General features: G+C 24.9%; 2 protein-coding genes across 6 annotated transcripts; both read right to left on the reverse strand.

Annotated features, from left to right (window-relative positions):
- Nucleotides 1-768: 768 nt before the first annotated feature.
- On the reverse strand, nt 769-10922 carry Flo1 (flotillin-1). Of its 2 annotated transcripts, none has more exons than XM_089227105.1 (11): nt 10781-10922; nt 9701-9776; nt 9254-9344; nt 8075-8218; nt 5932-6051; nt 5455-5585; nt 5286-5370; nt 4108-4295; nt 2053-2263; nt 1791-1960; nt 769-1430 (listed from the first exon to the last, which is right to left on the reverse strand). In XM_089227105.1, exons 1-11 carry the CDS (start codon nt 10905-10907, stop codon nt 1421-1423), a joined length of 1353 nt encoding a protein of 450 aa, XP_089083231.1. In that variant the 5' UTR covers nt 10908-10922; the 3' UTR covers nt 769-1420. The 2 variants fall into 2 exon arrangements, with proteins under 2 accessions (XP_089083231.1, XP_089083232.1); XM_089227106.1 differs by lacking the exon at nt 10781-10922 and adding an exon at nt 10487-10765.
- A 1751-nt stretch (nt 10923-12673) lies between these two features.
- mei-9 (DNA repair endonuclease XPF mei-9) lies at nt 12674-24400 on the reverse strand. 4 transcript variants are annotated; one of them, XM_089227634.1, is made up of 17 exons: nt 24278-24400; nt 22770-22958; nt 22524-22703; nt 22155-22335; nt 20465-20617; nt 20288-20401; nt 20067-20215; nt 19804-19958; nt 19607-19743; nt 19254-19484; nt 17190-17336; nt 16991-17128; nt 16675-16908; nt 16437-16610; nt 14426-14575; nt 14126-14221; nt 12674-13632 (listed from the first exon to the last, which is right to left on the reverse strand). In XM_089227634.1, the coding sequence occupies exons 2-17, from the start codon at nt 22835-22837 to the stop codon at nt 13360-13362; spliced, it is 2580 nt and encodes an 859-aa protein (XP_089083760.1). In that variant the 5' UTR covers nt 22838-22958; nt 24278-24400; the 3' UTR covers nt 12674-13359. The 4 variants fall into 4 exon arrangements, 3 of the variants coding, with proteins under 3 accessions (XP_089083760.1, XP_089083759.1, XP_089083761.1); XM_089227633.1 differs by lacking the exon at nt 24278-24400 and adding an exon at nt 23592-23731; XR_016191731.1 differs by lacking the exons at nt 12674-13632; nt 14126-14221; nt 24278-24400 and adding exons at nt 15197-15365; nt 23592-23731 and having other exon boundaries at nt 14425-14575.
- Between the last annotated feature and the right edge of the window lie 124 nt (nt 24401-24524).

Here is a 24524-nt window from a genome sequence, read left to right on the forward strand (position 1 = left end):
TTTAATAAGATAAAATAATAAATTGATAAAAGAAAGTTTCATTTTTTTTATATTTTTATTTAGCTTCAGGCATAAATTAAGTCACGAGTTTTATTATTTTTTTTGATTTATTTTCAACAATAAATTTTTGGTTAGTTGTTAAAAAAACGTTGAACATCCACAATAGTTTTTATGGGTGTCTGAAGTTAAAATGTTGACAAAATTTATCAAAATCATGAAAATTGGCAATTTACCACTATTTCTATGTATAATATCTAAAATTGGTAATTTTAATACAAGATTCCCCTAGAGTTTTAATGATAAAATAAATTAATTTAACAATCATATCTTTAAATGTACTTAGTTATATTACAGGCACAGTTATCTAGTAGATAACCGTGATTTCATTACTATAGGCAAATAGACAGTCTTTGCTCAGAACTGTTTTTTGTATACTATGATTTATGATTTCAAACTAAATCCATCCATTACAGTGACTTTCTAGACACGTATGTACAGCAGAGAATTACCTACTTAGTGGTTTTTTTTCAATCATACGTCTAATAATTGCAAGGTAGCCATTGTCAACATTTACATTGACCAACAAAATAGGATAGTAGGATACCTACTATGTATGGGCTATCCAGCATCCAGTGATAAAATGAGTCAATGAAGTATAGTTGATTTAAATGAGATAAATAATAACTCTTAAAATCAACATATTTAATTAATACAAATAAAAGTTTAAAAAAAACATAATCACATTTTAATAAAAGAACACTTGATAAATAATTGTAGGTATATTTTTATTTTAAAATATATAATAAATAAATGTACAATTTTAATTCATTATCTCTTGTTTAATTGGTAGTACTATTAGCCAGTGGTCAAGATGCTGATGTTTTTTAAGCGCTTCAACGTAGCTCCCCCCCAAAAAGTAGCTCGCTATACCTACATTAGGTTTATTATTGTAGTGTAAGTTAATTACTACAAATAAAGAAACGTTGCTACAATTATGCTAACTATAGCGCAGTGCTTTTCCTGACCAATGCTAGTAGTTTTAAGCAAAACAAAATTGTAAGAATTTTTACCATGACCTGTTAAAAGTTTATAGAAAGCAATAAACAAGCATCAGACATATTCTTTATTTAAAATAAATAAATAAAATGTATGTTTTATTGGAAGAAAAATATATAATACAAAATTGTTTATAAAAAGTTTTTTAAAAGATTGATAAATAAAATAATATAGAAAATTACATAAGTAAAATTAATGTAAAATGTAGACCTAGCTATCATATAATATGTTAAGCAATTGATTAATTGTAAAGGGTAAATAATATTAATTTTTACTTGAGGAGCATAGGAAGACAATTAAAGTCATAAGCATATAAAAAAAAACAATAATACTACCAAATTGATCGAATTTCCAGCCCATTTTCTTACATATTCCTGTCACAAGATAAAATAAATAAATAAATATACATAATATAATAATTATAGGTATACTTTAATTAATTAAGTTGAAAACTATACTAAATTAATGTATTATATTGTTTTTAATTAAAATAGAAGAGAACAACAATTTTTTTTTTTTAAGATATTATTGATAAATGTATTAATTGATTTATATATTAAGTACAGAATATAACATACACATATAATTATTTATTCGTGTGTATTCATATTTAATATACATTTTGATATGTCTAATAAATTTATCTCAAATGATTGATTCAATTTAATTAATAATTTACATATGATTAATGACAATTTTAATATTTTTGTTTTACTGAATTCCAAAAAACTTACATGACATCATTTATTTTAACCCCAGTTAAAGTAGTTACCATTTCAGGTACTTTATTAACAATTTGAATAATTTCATTTGTTAATCTTACAGCCCCCACATCCCCATCACCACTGGCCACCATTGTAACCTTTTTGGTATTCTCAAAAGGGGCTGCAACTTCAGCAGCAAGCTAGAATAAAATTTTTAAAAAAATATAACTTTATATGAGTATAATAATGAATAATTTATGTGATATTAATTTATCAATGTATTATAAATCACCTTTGGTAATGTTTCAAGAACCATATTAATAATAGCAGCTTTTTTGTATTCTCTCCATGCTTCTGCTTTTTTCATCGCTTGTTCTGCATCAGCTTTGGCTTTTGCTTGGATGGCAAATGATTCTGCTTCACCTTTTAGCCTGAGTGATTCAGCTTCAGCTTCAGCTTCCAATATAATTCGAGTTCTATTTGCTTGAGCCAATTTCTCTAGCCTATTTTCATGAACAAATTTATGTCAATAAATTATTAAAACTATCCCAAGCCACCACGGAAATTGTGACACCACACATTGGTGAAACAAGGTTTGATTCCACCAACCATTTTTGTCAAGATTTTAAAATTATAAAAATATTGTGCACAAGCCATGAGTATTTTAAATCGTAATATTTGTATACTTATAACTTACATATAAATTTAAAAATTGTATAACTCCAACAAACAAACACAAATAATGTTCTTAACTTTAAGTTTGATAGTTAAAGATAAATTCACTCTAAAAATATTTTCTGTACTATTGCAATTATTTTATGTTTTATATGGAATATCAGTTCATAACTAGTACAGTTTGTTATGTTTCACATGTGTCGTAAGTCCGCTTTTTCAATTTCTTGAAGTTATAATTGCACAAGTCCCTCATGATTGTGAACATTATATTTTACTCATTAAGGTTAGGTTAGGTCATCTTTTACCTACATTGAATAATGAAAAAAATAAAAAATAAATAGTTGATATCATCATATTGAATCATAACCTTGTTCAACATGATCATAAACTCAACTGCACTGAAAAAGATTTTAAGTTAGGTATATAATTTGCCTGTGCATTTAACCACACCACACTGGTTCAGTCATATGGAAAATGCTATAATATTAAAGCTAAACTTACAAGATTGGTTTTGCTAAATGCACTATAGGAAATTGGTCAGAAAGATAAAACAAACAGTAGTGATATCCTCTTATCCTCTATAATCATTGAGTATTATTATTTATCTAACATATATAAAATTCAAAATTTAAGCTTATATTATTCCATATTATAAAGAGTAACAAATTAAGAACCAAAATAATTCATAGAACCTATAAAAACCCAATGAAACATTGATATACCATGTTTTGGGTAGTTAGTCATTTATATGGGCAGTGTCGCAGAAGCAATGCGAAAGCAATTCCAGCGGCATCATCGGTTAAAAAAAAAAAAAAATGCAATTAAGTTTTCTACATTATTACATTATACCCATAAAACACAATCATGTCAGTAAACACATCAAAAAGCATAGTTGGTTAGACACTGGCGATTTAACATGTCATTGTATTGCACATTGGTACAATTTTAGAAAAGTTTCTCTAAATAATTATTACGTTTGAACATTTTCAGAATTTAAATTAAAGAACACCACAACCAGTCTTACTAGTCTTAGATGAAAACAAACAAAATGTATAAATATTACAATACATCATTTTATGATTAATGTAATTTAATTTAAATTTAACTAAATCACATGTTATTATATATTGGTTTGAGTAAAAATCAAAATTTAAACCACAGGCTATGTTTCTAAACAAAAATTACTATTCGCTAGTATCCATGGAGCTCCAAGCAAATATGATAAATTTTGTTCTAAAAAAACACAATTTAGGATTTTTACTCTATTCCATCATTACTGAGACTAAAAAACTGAAAAATCCATACTATGATTCCTACAAACTTTTCTCTAATAAAATATAAATATTTATGAATACTACACAATATAATGAACATTTTGTAAATTAGTGTCATTATATACCATACATTTTTAGGATATTTTGACATATAAAAAATGCTACTGTATTGAAAATTAAAATAAAAATATTAATATTTTATAGAATTTTCTAATTGATCATATATGGCCATTGACGACTATAATGATTTTTTTTAACAATATAAGAAAACTATATTACACTAAGAGTGAAATACTGTAAAAAATAGCACTGAAAAAAAAACCTAAAAAATCCTAAATTATCTCTTTTATACTAATTTATAATACAACTAAAATTTTTTAGTTCAAACATTATATTACCGAAATTTTTCAGCTTCTGCTGGTCTTCTTACAGTAGCTTCTAACTCACGTTCTCGTCTTTGAATTTCTTGTTCTTGGACAGCAATTTGTTGTGTTCTTTCCACAACATCAATTTGCATTTGTTCCTCTTTTATACGTTGCTTCGTTTTTGCAGCTTGAAGTTCAAAAGCCAACTCTGCTTCAGCTTTCTAAGATATTTAAATATTTGAGTATATAAACATTAGAAAACCAAATATATATTTTTATTTAATCAAGAGAACACAGTTCTTTCTTGTTAAGATTAGCTTATAGATCAAGATAAACCTGAAAAGGGGTTGTAATAACAATATCAATTTATCAATAAATAGCTTAAATGAACAGTATAACAAATATATTATATAATATTTATTTGAGTACATTTAGGTTTCATATAAATTAATTTTAAGCAAGGTTGGGAATTAGCAAGTTAATTTTAACGAAGTTATTTTTATTTTCTAATTAACTAGTAAAAAAAACTAAAATTAAAAGTAAATTAAACTTTAAGCTTAATTAAATGAGTTTAAAAAAATAGTTAAATTTTCCAGTCTTTATTTTAAGACTTTTAGGCGTAACTTAATTTCTCATTATTTTTAAATAATTTATCATGTATTCAATATTAGAATACAAACATAATTCAAAGTTTCAATAATATTGTTTGTAATGATGAATAAGATTATAATATTACTTGTTACATTAAATTAATTATTTTTGACTATTTAATTACAATCCAAGAAATTTACTATAAAAATTCTGTAATTGAATAGTTTGTTTAAAAACAAACTAATATGTTATTACTTTCTATTTAATATATATTATTATATTGGCAAATCTAATAAGATTAGTTGGAATATTAAAATCAAATAAAATATTATTTGTTTAATTGAAATATTATGAATTAATTTCAGGAAACATATGCTGAAAAATGCAGCTTAACTTAATAAATATTAACATATAGCTTAGATATGATTATATGACAGTAAAAGTCCTAACAATATGACTTTAAAAATATTACTGTTTATTTGCAATATAAAACAAAAAACTGGTAAAAAAACTTGAATCAAATAATTTTTTCAACTAATTTCTGAGTGAGTAAATAATTTTTTTATCCATTAAGATAAAATAAATATATTTTAAACAACTTCACATGTCTTACAATGTACCTTTGTTTGAATTTCTACATCATATGCTGCTTTTTTGAGTTCAAAATCTCTTTGAGCTTTGGCAATTTCTGTATCATTGATCAATCTGTAAAACAATATTGATTGAATAATATTTTTATGGTCTTACAAACTGCATAAACTATATTTATAATCATATAAATGTTAATACTTGGCTGCCATTCTTTCTTCTTCTGCCATTGCTTCTTTAATTGTTGTTTCTCGTTTTGCCTCAGCTTCTCCTATACGAGCATCACGTTTTACTTCTGCTGTTCTTGCCAACCCAAGAGCTCTAAGATAACCCTAAACATGGTAATTAATTATGCATTAAATTCACTATATTATGAAAAAAGTGCAAAAAGTAAATACAGGTCATTGTTAGAATATTACAATTAGACCTAGTAATAAGTAGTAAATAATATAATATATCGATGGTCAGAAATGTAGTGTTTAATAATGATGTTAATTGGACACATGTTTTAAACATAAATAGCATGAATACAGTAAAAATATTTACTTAAGAAACAAATAAAATTATTAATAATGTATTTTGGAAAGTTAAATATACAAATTATAAGGAAAACAAATAAAATCTATTACTATGCTTACAAAAAACAATTAAAACAAAATTAATATAAATACATCTTACCTCTTCATCTCTTATATCTTTTATTGTATATGATACAACAGTTATACCCATGTTAACTAAATCTGAAGAAGCCACTTCAAATACTTGTTTACTGAACTTTTTACGATCTTTATAAATCTCCTAAAATTATAAAAATGCACAGTTTTTAAACTATACTATAAATTATTCTATATCTAATTAAATTAACAATAAAGCAATATTCATTAATAATATATGCTTTAAAATTTTAAAATTACTTTATTAGTTTGAAATCATCAATTTAGAAAATATAATCATACATTAATTTAAAATTTTTTAAAGAAATAGTCTCAATAGTTTGTAATAAAAATTATAGATTAATTAATTATAATTTTTTTTTTTTTAATATAAAACTTACATGTCGATTATATTATTGTAATATAGTCAACAGTTTATTACCTACTATATTTTTCTTAACACAACACAAAATGTCTTGTCTATTAAGAAATTTTGGTGACAAAGGCCGGCTATATGACATAAGCGCCAAAGGTACAAAAATGACCTATCATTTGCGCCAAAATTTGTAGAAAATAAGTGCCAATCTAATATTGTATACCTGCTATACCCAACATATGACATAAGCGCCAAAGGTACAAAAATGACCTATAATTTGCGCCAAAATTAATATTTCATATAAGTATTAAGTAGGTAGTTATTTAAAAATGTCTATATCTTATAAAAATTATATTATATTAATATTATTATGTTGATAGTAAATTATAATATAGTTAGGTACATAATATTCACATCAATATTTTATACATTTAATAAATTGGTTGATTTTTTAATCCCACTTTTTTGACATATTCCATACGATTTATTTTACCATCCTGGTATTTCTTCCATTGTACAATTATTTTTTGGTACACCTCAATTACACATTACCACTGGCCACTTCTCTTAAAAATCTATATTTTTGCTCTTTAAATAAAATACACACAACACCTTTGTTCGTAACAGTTTTTATAAAATCTATTTTAACGAATGATGCTTACACGGATGCTTACGAAATAGGTACTAACAATATGTTATAACACAAACTGCTCACACACTGTCTATTTGACAATCTATCATAATCATATAATACATATTTTGTCGATTAAGATTAAGCGTTTGGAGTTTTTGAGTGATATAGTTCTAAATTTAATATCTGTTTTTTAATTTCTGGCGCTTTTGTACGATATGATTTTGGCGCTTTTGAACGATATGACTTGTTTTTCTTATCTCATTTTAGCGCTTATGAATGATACGATTTGGCGCTTTTGTACGATACGACTTTTTTTTTCTTATATTATTTTGGCACTTATGTCTTCCACCGCAAAGGTCATTAGCTGTTGTAGGGGTTATGAACTGTGGTAAGGGTAAGGTTTTGGTACGGTAGAATGTTTTAACAGTTGTTACAGTAGTTTGTTTTTACAGTTTTTACGGTAGGTAGAAAACACGTGTATGTTTGGCAAGGTTTTTAACTACTATGAACCCAAATGGTCACCCATCCGAGAGCAAGTAGCTGCAGCCATTACTTACTCCCAGTCACATTCCGGGATTGATAGCAGACAATGCTCCATACAAAGCCACTTTATTAAAAATATAACAATGACATTTTTTAATGCTCAAACTATAAAGAATTATTACAATTTACCTATGCCAGTCTATGAAAATAACATTCAAGAAATTGAACGTATAACTCAATAAAAAAAAATTTTATGGGTCTTCAAAACAACTACAGACGGTTATAAACACTGAATCAAAAGGAGAAAATAATGTTCTAAAAGAAAAAAAATTCCAAATTTAATCTTGAAATCAACTTACTATCTAGAAAGAAGAGTGTTCTAGAAAAAGTTAAATTATTAAAATAAAATTCTTTTTTAAAAACCAATTGTTGATAATTGGAACACCAGAACAAAAGTATGAGAACTGTATTAAGTATTCTAGAAAGTATTGAATACAGATTAGAAAGAGATAAAAAAAAAGGGAACTAAGCATAATAATACCCAAGATAAAATTTAATAAAAGATAATTTTTTTTTCAATTTTAATTTAAAATTTAGCAAAATAATATAGGTAATTTCTAATTCATATATTATTCTATTTATATATAAAGAATAGACATTTTTAAATAAACAAACCTCTACAGTCATAGAACCCATAATTGCTCGTTGATGACCTTCAAGAGTATGCAATGCAATTTCATGTATCTCTTCTTTGGGTTTCCCCAAAAACTGCTCACATGCTGTTAAAAGCATTTCTTCATTTTGCCCTTGTATTTTTACCTAAACATTTAAATCATTAATAATTTAAGGACACTTATAATCAAAAAAATCTTACTTCATAAAGCTTAACAAATAAAAAATCAACTTAAAAACCTACAAACAAATACACAAAAATTACCCCTATCATACCACCCCACACCCAATGGCCTGTTGCCACAAATTCCTTCTAAAAAATATATATATATATATATAATGTAATTTTAACCAAGTTAAAATATTACATTTAAATGTAATGTTTGAATTAAGTGTTTCATTCATTATCTATTGTACACTATTCACAAGATGTTTATTATATAAATGAAATAACTATTATTCTAAAATAATAATATTTAATTAACTTACAGTTTTTTTTATTATTTTTTATTTTTATTTTTATCAACCATATAACTTTGTAATCTGTTTTAAATTTTTGCTAAAAAACATACTAACATAATTATATTAAATAATTTACCAAATAAAAGATGAACAATAATTATCTTCAAGTTTAAGCATATTATTACATGATAAATAATTAATAAATAGTAAATACTAAATACAAAATATAAATATTATAAATTTATAAAGTTTAATGATAATACATACTATTTATTTTGCAAAATATTAATTTATATATTTGTTTGATTTTCAAACATGCACAGTTGAATTGGGCTTTTTACAGATTTTTATACATCATAATCAAGGAAAGCAATAATAAATTACTTCTACCAGCTGATAGTTCAATCATAAAAATATAAAGCATATCAAAGTTACAGGTTGAGAGCATTTTTAATATATTGTTTATTATCATTGACCATTAATAAATATTATTATCGAAGAAGACTTAGTTGGTTGTATGAATTTCAACAACTCAAACTTGTTTATCTATACTCCACAAATGACATTAGTAAAAATGTAGGCACAAGAATAATTTTCTATATAATACTATTATTTTATTGACCACTTATAAACTCCATAATAAAAATGAAATAGTCTGCATTTTTTATATTTAAAATATAAACATAGATATTTATTATTATTTACAATAAGGTATCATACCTGAGCTATACCAGTAACAGATAATGGCACACCTTGGATAGTATATACTTTTGGACTATCAACTTGTATTGTCATAGTGTTCAAACATATTCTAAAATATTTAAAACTTATTTAATATGTAATCAGCAAATAACAATAATATAAGTTTAACATGTTAATACATCAAATTAAAAACTGGATGCATACATATAAAAATCAACATTGTATAACAAATATATTTGCAATAATTTAGCTTAAAATAAAATTTACAAATAACTAAGATTATTGTCCTTAATTTACCTTAATTTACTATCAGTTATCAATTTATAAAATTATTGTAAAGGTACCTAATTTGTAATTACATTCATATTTATCATATATAATTTTCCCTGTAAGACACGGGTACATGACAAAGTATTTTTTCTCGAAATAAATTTTTAAAATAAATATAAATAGTATATTATTTACCTCTGACAATATTGTATAACAGGCCAAACAAATGCTCTTCCACCAGGTACCAAATTTGGTTTACCATAACAAAATCCTAGAAGAAAAAAAATTCAAATTTCAATTGTGTAAAAACTGTTCCAATAGTAATTATCATTGGTAAGTCCAGATTCTACAACAAAATGCACTTCCTTACATTTTAAATTATTCTCTACACACAATTATTAAAGTTCAAAACATAACCAGCATAGCAAATCTACAAAATAAACACTTCAACTGAGTTCTCTACAACACTGTATGGCGAACTTGAAATTTTTCAGAGGCTAGTCTAATACTTCACCAACCCAACAGCACCAATTATCTGATAAAGGCAAATACACTAACATAATTGTAACTACCTGTCCTAGTTATTACTAATATACTATAGTTAATAATAAATTATTGTCTATACCCCTAGCCACCATTAAAAAACTCAAAAATAGGCACCCCTTAAAAACCTTTCTTTGTAATTCCACAGTATAATATGTACATATTTTTTTTTTATTTAAAAAGTGATGTGTTAAGTCAAAAAGAGTATTAAATTTCATTATAAGTAAGTCCATACATACTAAAAGAAAATTGAAATACTTTAACAAATTTAAAACCAATATGGTAGTTATGAAAAATATAAAAAGAAACAAAAAAATATTATTACCACTTAATTAACTGAAAAAAAAAAATAGTACAATCAATATATCAATCAATGGAAGTTATAATACAGTAACTAAATTCAACAAAATACAATTAGTTGTATTACATTTAAATTACCTGATATAACCAAAGCCTCATTAGGACCACAAGTGACAAAACCCCAAGTCATTTTTATAAATATTTAGATTCAATGTAACAAAAATATAAAATATAGTGTCAAATAAAGTTGTCACATTACTATATTCTACAGGAATGTAGTTAATTGATAATAAACAGTATATTCAACTATTTCTAAATCATAGACTTGTCAAAGAACAATTTTCTATGTACAATTTATAATATTGTCTAATCAATTTGCATTTAAGTTAACATGAAAATGAAAAAAAAAAATTAAATTGATTAACTTTTTACCAAACAAATCACGAACACCGCTACCTATCTCAAAGACCGAAATATAGTAGGAATTATGATTATATAGTAAACTTGTAAACTGTAAACAAAACAAACAAAATTCAATATTGTGAAGTGGGAATGGCATAAACGATAAGCGATCCCCACTCCTCTTCCAAAAACTATTATCGCAGTTTTGGTTAGGGTGACGTCATACGTTATTAACGTCACCGTCACGGCGTCACCACCCATGAGGACATGAGGTACGAGTGGTACGACCTACGGGCTACGACATACAAATCAAGATGTAGAACCTAGAAACAGTACAAACTAGAAGTACAATTTGGAATATTTGGATAAAATAAAATAAATGTATCATGCAGATTTTACCTATTAATTATATTTTAATATGTCAATAAGAGAGCCTAGATAAAAGACATTATTCAACAATAATAATTTAATAATTATCAAGTAGGTACTCTCACTTCTTAGGCTCTTTTCATATAAATTAATGGAAAACATTGTTCGCGCCATACCTAAATATTATATAATAGGTATTTAGTATTTTAACAGTATTCAGGAAAAAAATCTTTAATTAGATTAGAATCTTTATTTACTTCCATAAACCATAATATTATAAAAATATAAACCATAGGTACCATTTATATAGTGTGTCCTAACTCCAGTTAGCTAATTTCCTGAGTTTTTTTTGACATACCCAAGTTAATTCTATTTGAATATATATTAGTTTTTTAAACACACTGTGGCTGTATATGTATATTTGAAATAAAACCTAAGTAATTGACATTTAACTTAATCTTGAAAATAATGAAAATACCTATTTTATTTTATCGTCAATTTAATCTATAAAATTATCTACCTATATTATTTTTGAATGTCATAACATATATACAGGGTTGAGCAAGATACACAAAAAGCAGTATCGCGATACTATAGATACTCGATACTTGGCTTTGGAATATCGCGATACTAAATACTCGATACATTTTAATAAAATTAGTCACTGGTTTAAAAAAAAAATATGTTTATTATTATGGGGATGACCACCTTCGTTAAATATGGCAAATAAAATAATAAAAATTGACACTTATTCAGTAATAATAAAACAAATCAATTACGACATAACGTAATCTCGTTGTCGTCAACGATGTAAATATGTAATAATAACCACAATACAATTACAGAACAATTAAATAATAATAATTATATCAATAATAATTCTACATTAAAAATCATATAAATAATAATTCTACATTAAAAATCATATAAATACATAATAAAAATAATTTTAGTAATAACATAATGTCCTAAATCCTAATATATTATAATAAATAATAGTTTATAATTTTATGATTTATCGGTACTGAAAAATAATTTCCAAGGGCAAGATACTAAAAAAGCAGTATCGAGATACTTTGCTTTGAAGTATTGCGATACAAGATACAATTGTATCGAAGATACTGGCATACTGCCCAACCCTGCATATATAGCTGAATCTTGAATTCTTAGATCCCTGGTGCAAAAAAACATTTATAGGGGCAAGGGCCCTTAATTTAATGCCTCGGCGGTTTATCCGGCACAGTTTTTATTTCAATTTCATTGGAACGTATTGGAAATCGGAGTTTTTTCATCAATAAGGATAGTAATATAAAATAAACACTTTGCCCAATCATGAAGAAAAATGGATTATGAAATCTCGGAAAATTATTTTTATGAAATAATTGATAATTTTAATGATGTAGGTAAAAGTTTTAATAAAGAATATTAAGAATAAGTCGGTGACGTCTATTTTGATATCCATAAAATAACCTAAACAAATTTCCCTGTTTTTGTTGTTTTAATGATTGGATGCAATACATTGAATTTGGCTATTAAATAGATTTACACTCACACTTCCGCTCATAAAAATGTATTTTTACACATAATATTATATTATTACAAGTCACGATATAATGTTCAGAACATAAATCATTCTAACTTAAAATTACTTTAAATAAATTACATAAATTTCTTTTTCGAATTAAGTTCGAATCATTTGTTATAAGGCCTGTAGAAATAGATATTTGAAATTAAATTAACAATGCTGCGCTTATCTAATGTAGGATCAATAACTTATAAAAAATAATTGAACGTTTTATGGACTATCTTAGAAATATATATTTATAAACACCGTTACTGTTTCAGTAATATAAATAAAATAAGAACAAAATTAATTATAATATAAAACATGGTGATTCAGTATTTTCTTGCATTAGGTATATGAGATAAAACTGGCCCAACCATGTTAAAAATTACAACCTAACATTTCTTAAGTACAAAAAATATCAAATGCATCAATTAAATTAAATTCAGTAACAAGATTGATTTAAAATACACAAGATATGTCATTTCAACAACTATTACAAAACATGGCACTATTCAGCAAGTAATAAATTGTTATTAAAAAAATATACATCTAATACAGTTTTTTTAAAAATACATTTATTAAATGTTGATACATAATATTTTTATTTTATTTTTTTATATAGGAATAGGTAGGTAAATAAACATTGTAAGCATAAAAAAACAGATTGTTTAAACTATTTTGATTTTGAATTGGTATGTCTAAATCGTTTTTTATTCATTGTTGCTCGAAAACCTTTATTCGATTGAGGCTTAGCAATAGATTGTTCATTGGTTGATTTTACTTTTTTATGAAGTGCGTTGTACAAAGTCTCAGCATCCTGAGAGTTACCAACAATTGTTTTTAATTCTTGTAATGGCATTTTCAGCATATGTGTAAGCGACTGTCCTTTATTCAATAAGTTTAATATATTCTGAGTAGTTACACCAGGTAATTTACTTATGAAATCCTGAAAAAAATGTTTTAATAACAACATTATTTATTAATAATCATAATAACATATTTATTTTTATCCAATCAATTAAAATTTTTAACTAAGTTATCATAAAAATGTTTGAGCAAGGAAATTCTTTCAAGTGAAAATCAGCCAGTAAAATACCTCATTTTCCACAATAGCAATTAATTTTTCAGTAGAAAAAACAAGTAATTTATCCACACTCCTATTATACATTTTTTTTCAGTGATTTGAATTATGGCAAAAGAATTCCAACCCTCAAATCATTGTTTTAAATTTTTTATCCTAAATTCAATTTCTTATTCAAATAATACTGTAAAACCTAACAAAACTATTAATGTTTTAGACTTTCTTGAAAGTTTTTTTTTAAAAGTACATGATTTTTATAAATAAAATTCAATAACAATAAATACTTAATCTGAAATTATTATCAATATCATAATATATATAATTCACAGTTGTATATTAATTATAATGTTTTATGAACCTTAATAATAGCATTATATATTTCTTCATCAAAATTTTGTCCAGCCTCTAAACCAACTGCAGCAGCTTCTGATGATATTGGCTGACTTTTTCCTTCCTTTACAAAAACAATTAAAATAAGTAATTATGTATAATACGTTTATATATTAAAATAATGATCTATTATGAATAAGTATTCACGAATTTAATGACTAAATTTATATAATGTTTTAAATTAGTTGGCAATAATGAGAAGTCTTATATTTTCAAAATGATTAAAATTAAAAAAAATTAAAACTATTGAATTTGTGATCAAAAATACCTTAAGTTCTTGAAATAGTTCTGATGTAGCAAAAGGACTAGGAGACCATACTAATCGAAGTTTTGGAAAATGCAAAGTTAACAATTGTAACTTAGAAGTTATGTCATTTCGATGACTAGTTGTCATATCTTTGCTAAGATAAAATCTTCCCTGAAATTAAAACATTAATTTGAATTTGTTTATTATTTATATACTATTACTAACTTTATTTTATTTTATTTAATATGTTAGGGCGCTCTAAAGAGCTTCTTAAGCAAATTTTATTGTATCATAATTAATAACATTAAAAATTAAAATTAACAATACATCATCAATAGCATTCAAAACTTGTGTCTTGGATAGGTATTGAATATGTTTTTATAAAATAATATACTCTGTTTAACTCAGACGGCCAACCAGTTTTAATTGTATGGTAGTCAGGTTTCACCTGTTTGGCACCATACTAAGTCAATAATCTATATTATGTACGCCTATCAAGTAGTAAAATCACGCAATATGTACACTAGTAGGCCGAACAAGCATTTTTTTTTATGCTAAACAGAGTGCAGATAACATTGAAATAAAAAAAAATGTTTCACTAAATTGAAACATACAATTTATTTTATTCATAAACAGTATGATCAAAATTTAAGTTAACACTAAATATCTCAGGTGGATGCCCTTGTATTGAAATGGGGTTTTTGGGAGATGATAGGGTGTACCTAAATACATATTTTCAGATAAATTAAATTTTTTTAACACTTTTGGTGAGCACATGCGAATACAACTTACATTTTTTTAATGAAAACACTATATTTTTTTAAGTATTCGGATAGATTACTTTTTTTATATTTTTCGTACCAAAAGTATTTTTCTATTTACAAAACTGACCACGTTAGAGTAAGCCAAAATTTGGATCTATGAATAATTCCTGTTTAATGAAATTTTCATTTATAACCACCTGAAATAACAAAATAAGTGTGAAATAATTAAACATTATTTTTAAAGTATGATATTTTGTCAATTGTATTAATAAAATTTAAAACAATATATTTATACTAATAATAGTAATATATTAATATTATGGTAAAAAATAAAATTTATTAACTAAATTTATCTTATAAATTGTTCAAAGTGTTCACCATTATGTTCTAAACATGGTTCAAGTCCCATCAAAAATTCAGTTAAAGTTCTGCCTTGCTTTAGTCCTCACTTAAAATATCACATACTACCTGTATTTTGATTTTAAATCCTGAAGACTGACAGATGAATCTGTATAAACCACAATATTCTAATATCCAGGCATAATTCTGGCATATTAAAAAGTCTTAATATAGTTTAATTTAGTTATACATTTTATTTTTTATTATAATATTAATATATTACTATTATCAGTATAAATATTTTATTACACATTTAATTAATACAATTGGCAAAATATCATACTCTAAAAATAATGTTTAATTATTTCACACTTATTTTATTATTTCCGGTGGTTATAAATGAAAATTTCATTAAATAGGAATTATGTATAGATCCTAATTTTGACTTACTCTAACTTGGTTAGTTTTGTAAATAGAAAAAAACTTTTGGAACGAAAAATGTTTAAAAAAAGTAATCTATCCAAATATGAAGAAACAATCAAACAAAATAGTGTTTTCAATAAAAAAAACATATAACATGTTGCACATGCGCACACCAAAAGTGTTAAAAAATTTTTATTTATCTGAAAATATGTATTTAGGTACTCAATAATATCATCTCCCAAAAACCCCATTTCAATACAAGGGCATCCACCTGCGATATTTAGTGTTAATTTAAATTGTAATCACACTGTATATACAGGGTATAACAGTACTATTTGACAAATATATAGTAATGTTTTTAATGTAAATTTGTTAAATAGTCCGTTACACTTTATATATATTACACAAGCATATTAAATAATATTTTGGATTAATAATAAAATATATCTTAAAGTTTAAAATGAAAATAGTAATGATTAGAGTACTTGATAAAGCAAGAAAATTACCTGTAAGTCAAATGGTTTATTTTGATCAAACTCGATAAGTAATATTGGTTTTGTATAATGACGACACATCATTAAAGCTTGATGATATAATCTACCAGATTTTAAAGAACCAATTAAATCATCAATACTTTTTCGTTCTACACACATTTCTGGAGTCAAAATGTAATCACCAACCTAAATAAAATATTTAAAATAATACAAAAAAATAAAAATAAAATATTTTAAGTATGTAATTAACTTGTAAAGTGACTGGTTCTATGTCAATGCCACGGCGATGAAGTAACACAGGCAAATCTGACCTAAATTCTCGCATATCAACAATAACTTTAGGAATTTCTTTTTTAATCTTTTCTTCTGGTTTATATGAATTATCGTCATCATCCAGCATTTCTGAAGGGTGTACACCCAAATCACGAGTTAATTCAGGACAATCTTCATCTTTACCATCTTGACCTTTTGGTATAACCATAACCTAAATTTAATACAACATTAATATGGATATGTCAATGTAAAATAATAATGACAATGAAATATTATTTAGTAATTATATGTACCGCTTTTTCTTTAATTAGAAAATCAAAAAGTAATTTTTCTCTCCTAAGAGTAGTTAAATAAGCTTGTTCTTCAGTGGAACCTCCAAATATTAAAAAATAAACAACCAACTTTGATTTTGCATCAGAGTTTTGAAATACCTATAAAATAATATTTATGTATTCCAGATATTAAAATTATATTAAAAATAATAAATATCACTTCAATTTGTCTAACTGCTGTCATATTTGCATCATACATAACAATATACTTAGGTTGTAACTCTCTTAGTGTGCGAGGAAGGGATAAAAAATCGCCATCTTTTTTATACTGCTGTATTACTATAATAGGTTCTTTTAATGTTTCATTCTAAAACAAATTATATTTATTATTATTATGATTATTTATAATAAATCATATATATTTGAATCTTATATAATATGATAAGTAATATATTACTAATAACCAAGGCTCGGGGCTTAAAGTATTTGCTTATTTTTATGGATTGACTTAAAATGTAGCATAGACGCATAGTGCTATTGAAGTGTATGTCATGTTGTAATAAGTTTAATTATGAAGTTTGAAAGTTTGCTTGTTTCAGCGATTTTTCAAAAAAATGCTTATTTCCAGTTTTTCTGATTATATTTGCTTAACTATTTGACCAGTATTTCTACGTTTTTATAATGTTTTCAAATATTATAAATATTGTTTACATTTCATTTTTCAGAAAACCCATAAAATCCTTAAAGTATCGAAAGTGAAGTTTAATTTATTTTATAATATAAAGATAAAAATGTATTTTGATTTTGTTTGATTTTTTTAGTTTTTTGTTTTTTGATAAAAATATGTAAAACAAAAATTTAAGTTTTTAAATGCATATTTGAGTGCTTATAATGATGTTTTTAAGACATTTTTTAAGCGCTTAATTTAATGATTTTAAGTGCTATAAGTTCCGAGCCCTGATAATTACTGTACAGAGTATATCGTAAGGATTTACCCATTGCGATATCTCCCGAAATAATGGAGATATTGAAATTCTGGTTTTGTTATAAGTTTCACAGGGATAAGAACTACAATTATTTCATATTTTAATTTATTTTAATATTTTGGAAAAAAAGTTAAAAAATATATTTTTTATTTAATTATTTCCAAAAATATTAAAGAGCCATTTTGTAGAATTTATTTTTCTAAAAATATTGACATTTCAAAATTGTATTTTCATTAATTTCCTGATTTTTAATTTTGAGAAAAATTGCGAATTACAGTGAAATCTCTCTATAAAGAATCTGAAGGGACCATGTGATTTCTTTCGTTATTGAGAGTTTTCGTAATAGAGAGTAATTAATAGGTTTTAAAACAGACCAACCATTATAAGTTAAATTAATATTATTTACGTAATATAGAGTTTTTCGTTGTAATGAGTTTATTATAAAGAGTTTTCACTGTATTTAACACCGTAATGTTATCAAACATATGACCTGCCATGCCTTGAGCATTCCCATTTGGCCGGCCGAATACTTACCGTATTCCTAATAGTTATAATCATATTTTATTTCTTCAAAACAAGAAAAAATATTAAAAATCAGGAAATTAATGAAAATAAAATTTTGAAACGTCAATATTTTCAGAAAAATAAACTTTACAAAATGGCTATCTTTAATTTTTTTGGAAATAATTAAATAAAAAATGAATTTTTTAAATTTTTTAACAAAACATTAAAATAAATTAAAAAATGAAATAATTGTATTTCTTATCCCTGTGAACCTTATTATAAAACCAGAATTCAAATATCTTCATTACTTCGTGAGATATCGCAATGTGTAAATCCTTGCGGGACACCCCATATTTATAAAAATAAAAATATTCATTACGGTATTATGTTATAAATCAGGGGTCGCTAACTAGGCGGTTTTTTGAAGAATATAATATACAATTTTTGAATGGAGAAATTAAAAAAGATGAATATTATTACACAATTTATTATTAGGTAGAGTGTAATATTATAAATAATAATATAATATTTTTGAAATGGCTTATTTGTTAGAAATGTTGGCAACCCCTGTTATAAACTATATAATATATTATCAGTATTTTCCAAACTGTGGTCGGCAGACTCTTAGGGGTCCACAAATTATCTTTATTTATTATTATTAGGTGGGTAATATTTAGTGTGAGGTTTTCAATCATTTTTACTATACTCTAAGGGGTTCAGCAAGGGAAAAGATAATAATGAATAAGTTAGGCATTAGCCATATTATTATTCAAATAAAAAAAATTATAGTATACCCGAGATTCATTAGCACATTCAGTGAACGTCAATCCATCTTCATTTTTACTCTGAGTTAATGTAAAACAATTATTCAAATCTTCTTCAACCAACTCATCATCGTTTAAAATATCATCATATACTTCCGATTCTTCATTAGTTGTATTCTTTTGAGTAGACATTATTGGCTTATCTTTAATATGTGTTTTGTATAAATTTAAGAGTAAATCGTCTGCTCCTTTGACAAGAAGCTATAAGACCATAAAGTATTAGCATAATATTTTATATACCATATTAACCATATAGACCATATAGTCACTAAAAATATATACTAATTTTCATAGTTTAAGTAATACTATGCTAATTCTATTACATTTTTCAATTGACAACAGGTTTTTGCAGATTGAACAAGTACTAATACAATTTCACCATTATCTTTTGAATTCTGTCCAATTTCTTTTAAAATTTCTGTCAATCCTCCCCATTTTGGATTATGTTCTGGACAAATTTCTGAATAAAATAAATTACCAATAATATTGACATATAGTTATTAAAAAAAATTTTAAATACCTTTTTTAGAATTAAACAAACGACTTTTAGCTGTAACAAATAATGTTTCTGCAGCATCAAGTAATAACCATCCTGAACTGCGATGTACATAATCTACAGAAGAATAATTTGATAACATGGATTGAAATCGGACAGAATCTAAAGATGTGACAGATCTATAACATGTACACATTCAAACAACTTTTAAAAATCAATAATTGAAATGTAAATAAAAAACCTGGTATGTTAAAAATAGATAAATATGGATATATTTATCCACTTACATCATTAAATTTCGTAGAAGTTTAAGGTCAGACACCAATTGCTTTGTTGTGCTACTTAATCTATGCCAAATTGGGTTTAATTGTGTTTGTAATATTTTATGGAAACATTTTGATATACTGTTTTCAACTGTAATTTCTTCAGTATCAAGCTATAAATAAAATAATATTAAGCCAAAATCATCTTTTAAAATAATGATACCAAACCAGATAAAAACACCTACCGAAGGATTAAGTCTTTTTAACTCTTTAATTGAATAATTTATAAGGTCGAGTAAAGATGTTTGGATTTCTAACATTGCAGGTGTTAATTCTACATGTAATTCTATAACTTCAGGCTAAAATTATAAACACATTTAAAATTGAGAATAACTAGTTATAACAGAATTTTACAATATTACATTTATTTTATCTAAACTTGACTTAACAGCAAGATGAAATCTGGGCCAAAGATATAATTTAGGAACAAACAAAGTTTTCATAATTCTCTCAATTTTAGTGAATCCATAGGTAAATGTCTGTGATGAGGTTGAAAAAGCTTTGATAAATCCAGTCTGGAAAAAAAAATCATAAAAATTATTTTTAAGTTTTAACAATATATTAAATTATTTTTTTTTTTTTATATATAATAGAAATATAATTATTTGTTAGTTTTTTTTTTTTTTTTTAATATTAAATAATATGTCGAATCACAATTATAACACTAACTATTATTTAAAGCATTAATTTCCAACTGCTTCTCCAGGCGGGGGAAGGGCGTTTATAGTTTTGAGAGGACATTTACTTAAAGGGGGAGAGAACTAAAAGAGGGCAATTTTACTTTGGCTTATATTACAGTCACTTGATAAACCACTCAATGATGAACTTAAAAAAGAGAAATATATATCACATACCTAGCAAACATCTTTAAAAAACTTATAAAGTCAACAAACATTTGCAAAGTCATAATATCAATTTTATCAAATCTAAGTTCATTTTTAGTGTATTCATTCAAAAATTAAGACTTTTTAAAGAAAAAAATTAGTCCCTGAGAGAAAATAATAATTTTTTTAATTATCAAGCTCAAAACAAATTTTAAATTCTGACTTAGAAATATACTGAGCTCATCTTGAATTTCTTAAAGATAATATGATAATTAGATTTAAGGATATCAATGAGCTTATTAAACCAGAATGTACGTTAAATTTATTTTTAGCAGATATACAAAATATCTAACCATTAATTCAAAAAAATTACTTGAAATGAAGTATAATAAAGAGGCTAAAATCAATTTTAAACATAACGGATATGAATAAAAAACAACATACCCTAAACTTGGGGAAGAAGAGGAGTTATCAACTATAGATTTTCCGCTAACCTACCTAATTAAAAAAGGATTTAACAAGGTTTAACAACTTTTGATAAAATCAATAAATCAATTGGACATATCTAAAAGGGAGATTTAAGACTAATGCTGATATCCACTGAGCCAGATATCATCTTGTAAGCAAGAAACAATTAACCGCAAGGTAGTCATTAATCACTAATCAAAAATAAATTGTTTACAATTATTTAATAGTCAATTTTATATTATACATATTTATATAATTATTATTTTTAGTAGATTGAAGAATTTAGTAGGTATAAAAAAACAAAAATTGTTCATAGGGTTTTATCTTTAAATTTAATTAAATGGTTAATTATGAAAATAAAACGATAATTTTTTTAATTTATCAAGAGGGTGGTGTGAGATATATGAAACTCTAAAAAGAAGTGTCAAATAAAAAAAGATTGGAAATCATTGATTTAAAGGTTACCACAACCACATTAATTTTTTTAATACTTTAATTTTAAAATGAAAACTAAGAATGTAAAATACTGCAACATTTAAAATTTAAAAATAATTATAAATCAGAATTAAAATTGAAAAAAAATTATAGAAAATATTGTTACTATTGGGCATTAAGTATGATAATAGATCATTTTACTCCAATACTAACAACACATTAAAGAAATGATGATATTAGAGTAATAACAGATAATAGTTTTCTAAACTTTTTAGAAGACAGTGATTTCACTGCAGAACTACTAGTTTTAATACATAGATATTACTTTGTTTTCCATACGGTACAATCTTAGAGCAAATGCTTCTTGACAAGAATCTAAAATATTATGAGCTCGGCAGACCAAAAATCCAGTTATTTGAGGTGTTGGAATTCTGTGTTTTAAAAGATCCACAACTAATATTCTGGACGAGACAAACAATACTCCACCTTGAAGATAAATTTTTTCTCTAAAAAATGTATATATAATGATGTGAGATAAATGAATATCATATACACATGTCATAATGTTCATAAAGGTGGCTACCATGTTTACTCATTGTTTCATAAATTTTAACATAGAAAATAGAAAAACAAGGTAACTAACCTGGTATAATCATATATGGGTCAAAATAATTCTATATAATAAACTGATTACCTTTCAGCTATTGAAGTATCAGCAGATAGTATTTTTGGTAATGGTTTGATACCATCTTTTTTTAATTGAGTAATCCAAAATTCTTCTTCGGGAGTAGATGAACCAACAACTAATACTAAGTTACCAGGGTCACAAAATACTTTAATTATGTTCAATAATACAATTTCCAATCCAAGGCCTCTATACAAATATAAATGAAAATTATTAAGTTTTATTTTAAATATATAAAATAAATATTAAATTTACTTAGCACATATTACTAGGCCATCCTCGTGTAAGATATCGAGAAACATTTGATTTTCATATGGGAGCATTTTGTTCAATTATTAACGTTTATAAAAATAATACTTCCAAAATAATACCAATAAAATTCCAAAATAACTGTAGTGATAAGCTGAAGGAATCTATCACTTGTTCAGCATGTTCATTAATTTTCTTGAACAATAATAATGAAAAAAATTAATATATAAAATTTATCTTAGGTACTAGGCTACCAGGAGAGAATATTACTGTAACCCAACTAAAAAGCATCTGATCTCTCACATTCCCCACTCAACGACAACATCTATTCAATGCTTTTTTCATTCAGCAACACTCAACAATATAATATATAAATATCATCGCGCCACAAAGCAGAGAAAATGTAGTCTCGGATCAGTTGTATGCAGGGCCCGTTTTAGGGGTGGGTAAGCTGGATGATGGCTCAGGACGCCGATATATCATGGGCGCCTTCAGAGTTCAGATATTAGTTTTTAATAATAGTTTTTGTTATTCAATTACTTAACCTGAACAAAAGGGTCACATAGTTCCCTAAGACCGGCCCTGGACTTATATAGTTGTATGCACAAAACAGTGATGTTCTTTCCTGGTGCAGAGCATAGTAAGAATACGGTATCGTTTCACAGATGATTTTTTTTTATTTAAATATAATATCATAATATTTCATTGAAATCTAATTATATCTAGTGAAATATTTGAAATACCATTGTAATTTTTCCACATAAATAATTAAAATTGTTATTTATGAGTAATAGTATAACAGATATTTAATTTAATTTAAATTCTTACATCATTGTTTTTGTCAGTATTTATAGATTGAGTTTCATTCTCTTCTTCGGATTCAAACAAATTCAAATTAAATTCCTCACCAGGGTCTGAATTATTAATTATGTCTAATGTATAACTGGCAATTTCATTAGATGGATGACCATAAATACCAAGGTATATAGGACGTTTAAACCTATAATATATTGAATAAAGCATAAAAGAAGTTAATTAAATTTACATTTAACTCAATAAGGGACATCATAAAAATAGGTAAGACAAAGATTTTTCTTCTGAAACAAGAAAATTTACCATATTAAAAAATAACAATATTTTTTTAAATTTTTTTAAAAGTAAAATACATTGATCATAAATATTTGGTTATGATAATAAATGATATAATTACATTTAATAAGTAATTTTTTAATTCCTAAAAATTATTATTTATTTGAAATAATTAATATTGTATTATAGAAAATTTTCAGGGCTATTTATCCTATTATTTAATCAAATTTTAGGATTCTGATTTTTGGAATTTTACAACCAATTTAAATTTATATTATTAATTTATAAACTTTATAAAAATATGTTAATCGTTGTTAATATGTAAAAATTTAAGAAAAATAGTCTTAAAACATACCAAGTGATAAGCTACAATTCTATTTTCTAACTATTAATACAATGGTAAATAATCAGTTTTATTAAATTACCATTTAGGTATATGAAGAATATCAATTCCACATGTAGTAGATTGAAGGCAATATGTATCTGGATCAAAGGTAGGATGATGTGAAATATGAGGCTGTGATATATATAAATCAGCGTCACCCTCTCTAAATTAAAATAAATGCATATATTTTAATAAGTATAACATGTATAACATGTTAAAAGGTATAATCTACTTACTCAGATTTTAATACAATAGAAATATACCCTCTATTTTGTAGCGTATAATAT

The sequence above is a fragment of the Diuraphis noxia genome, unplaced genomic scaffold (genome assembly GCF_037042655.1).
Source record: "Diuraphis noxia isolate RWA-SAM2 unplaced genomic scaffold, SU_Dnox_SAM2 contig0004, whole genome shotgun sequence".
Classification (NCBI taxonomy): Eukaryota; Metazoa; Arthropoda; class Insecta; order Hemiptera; family Aphididae; genus Diuraphis; species Diuraphis noxia.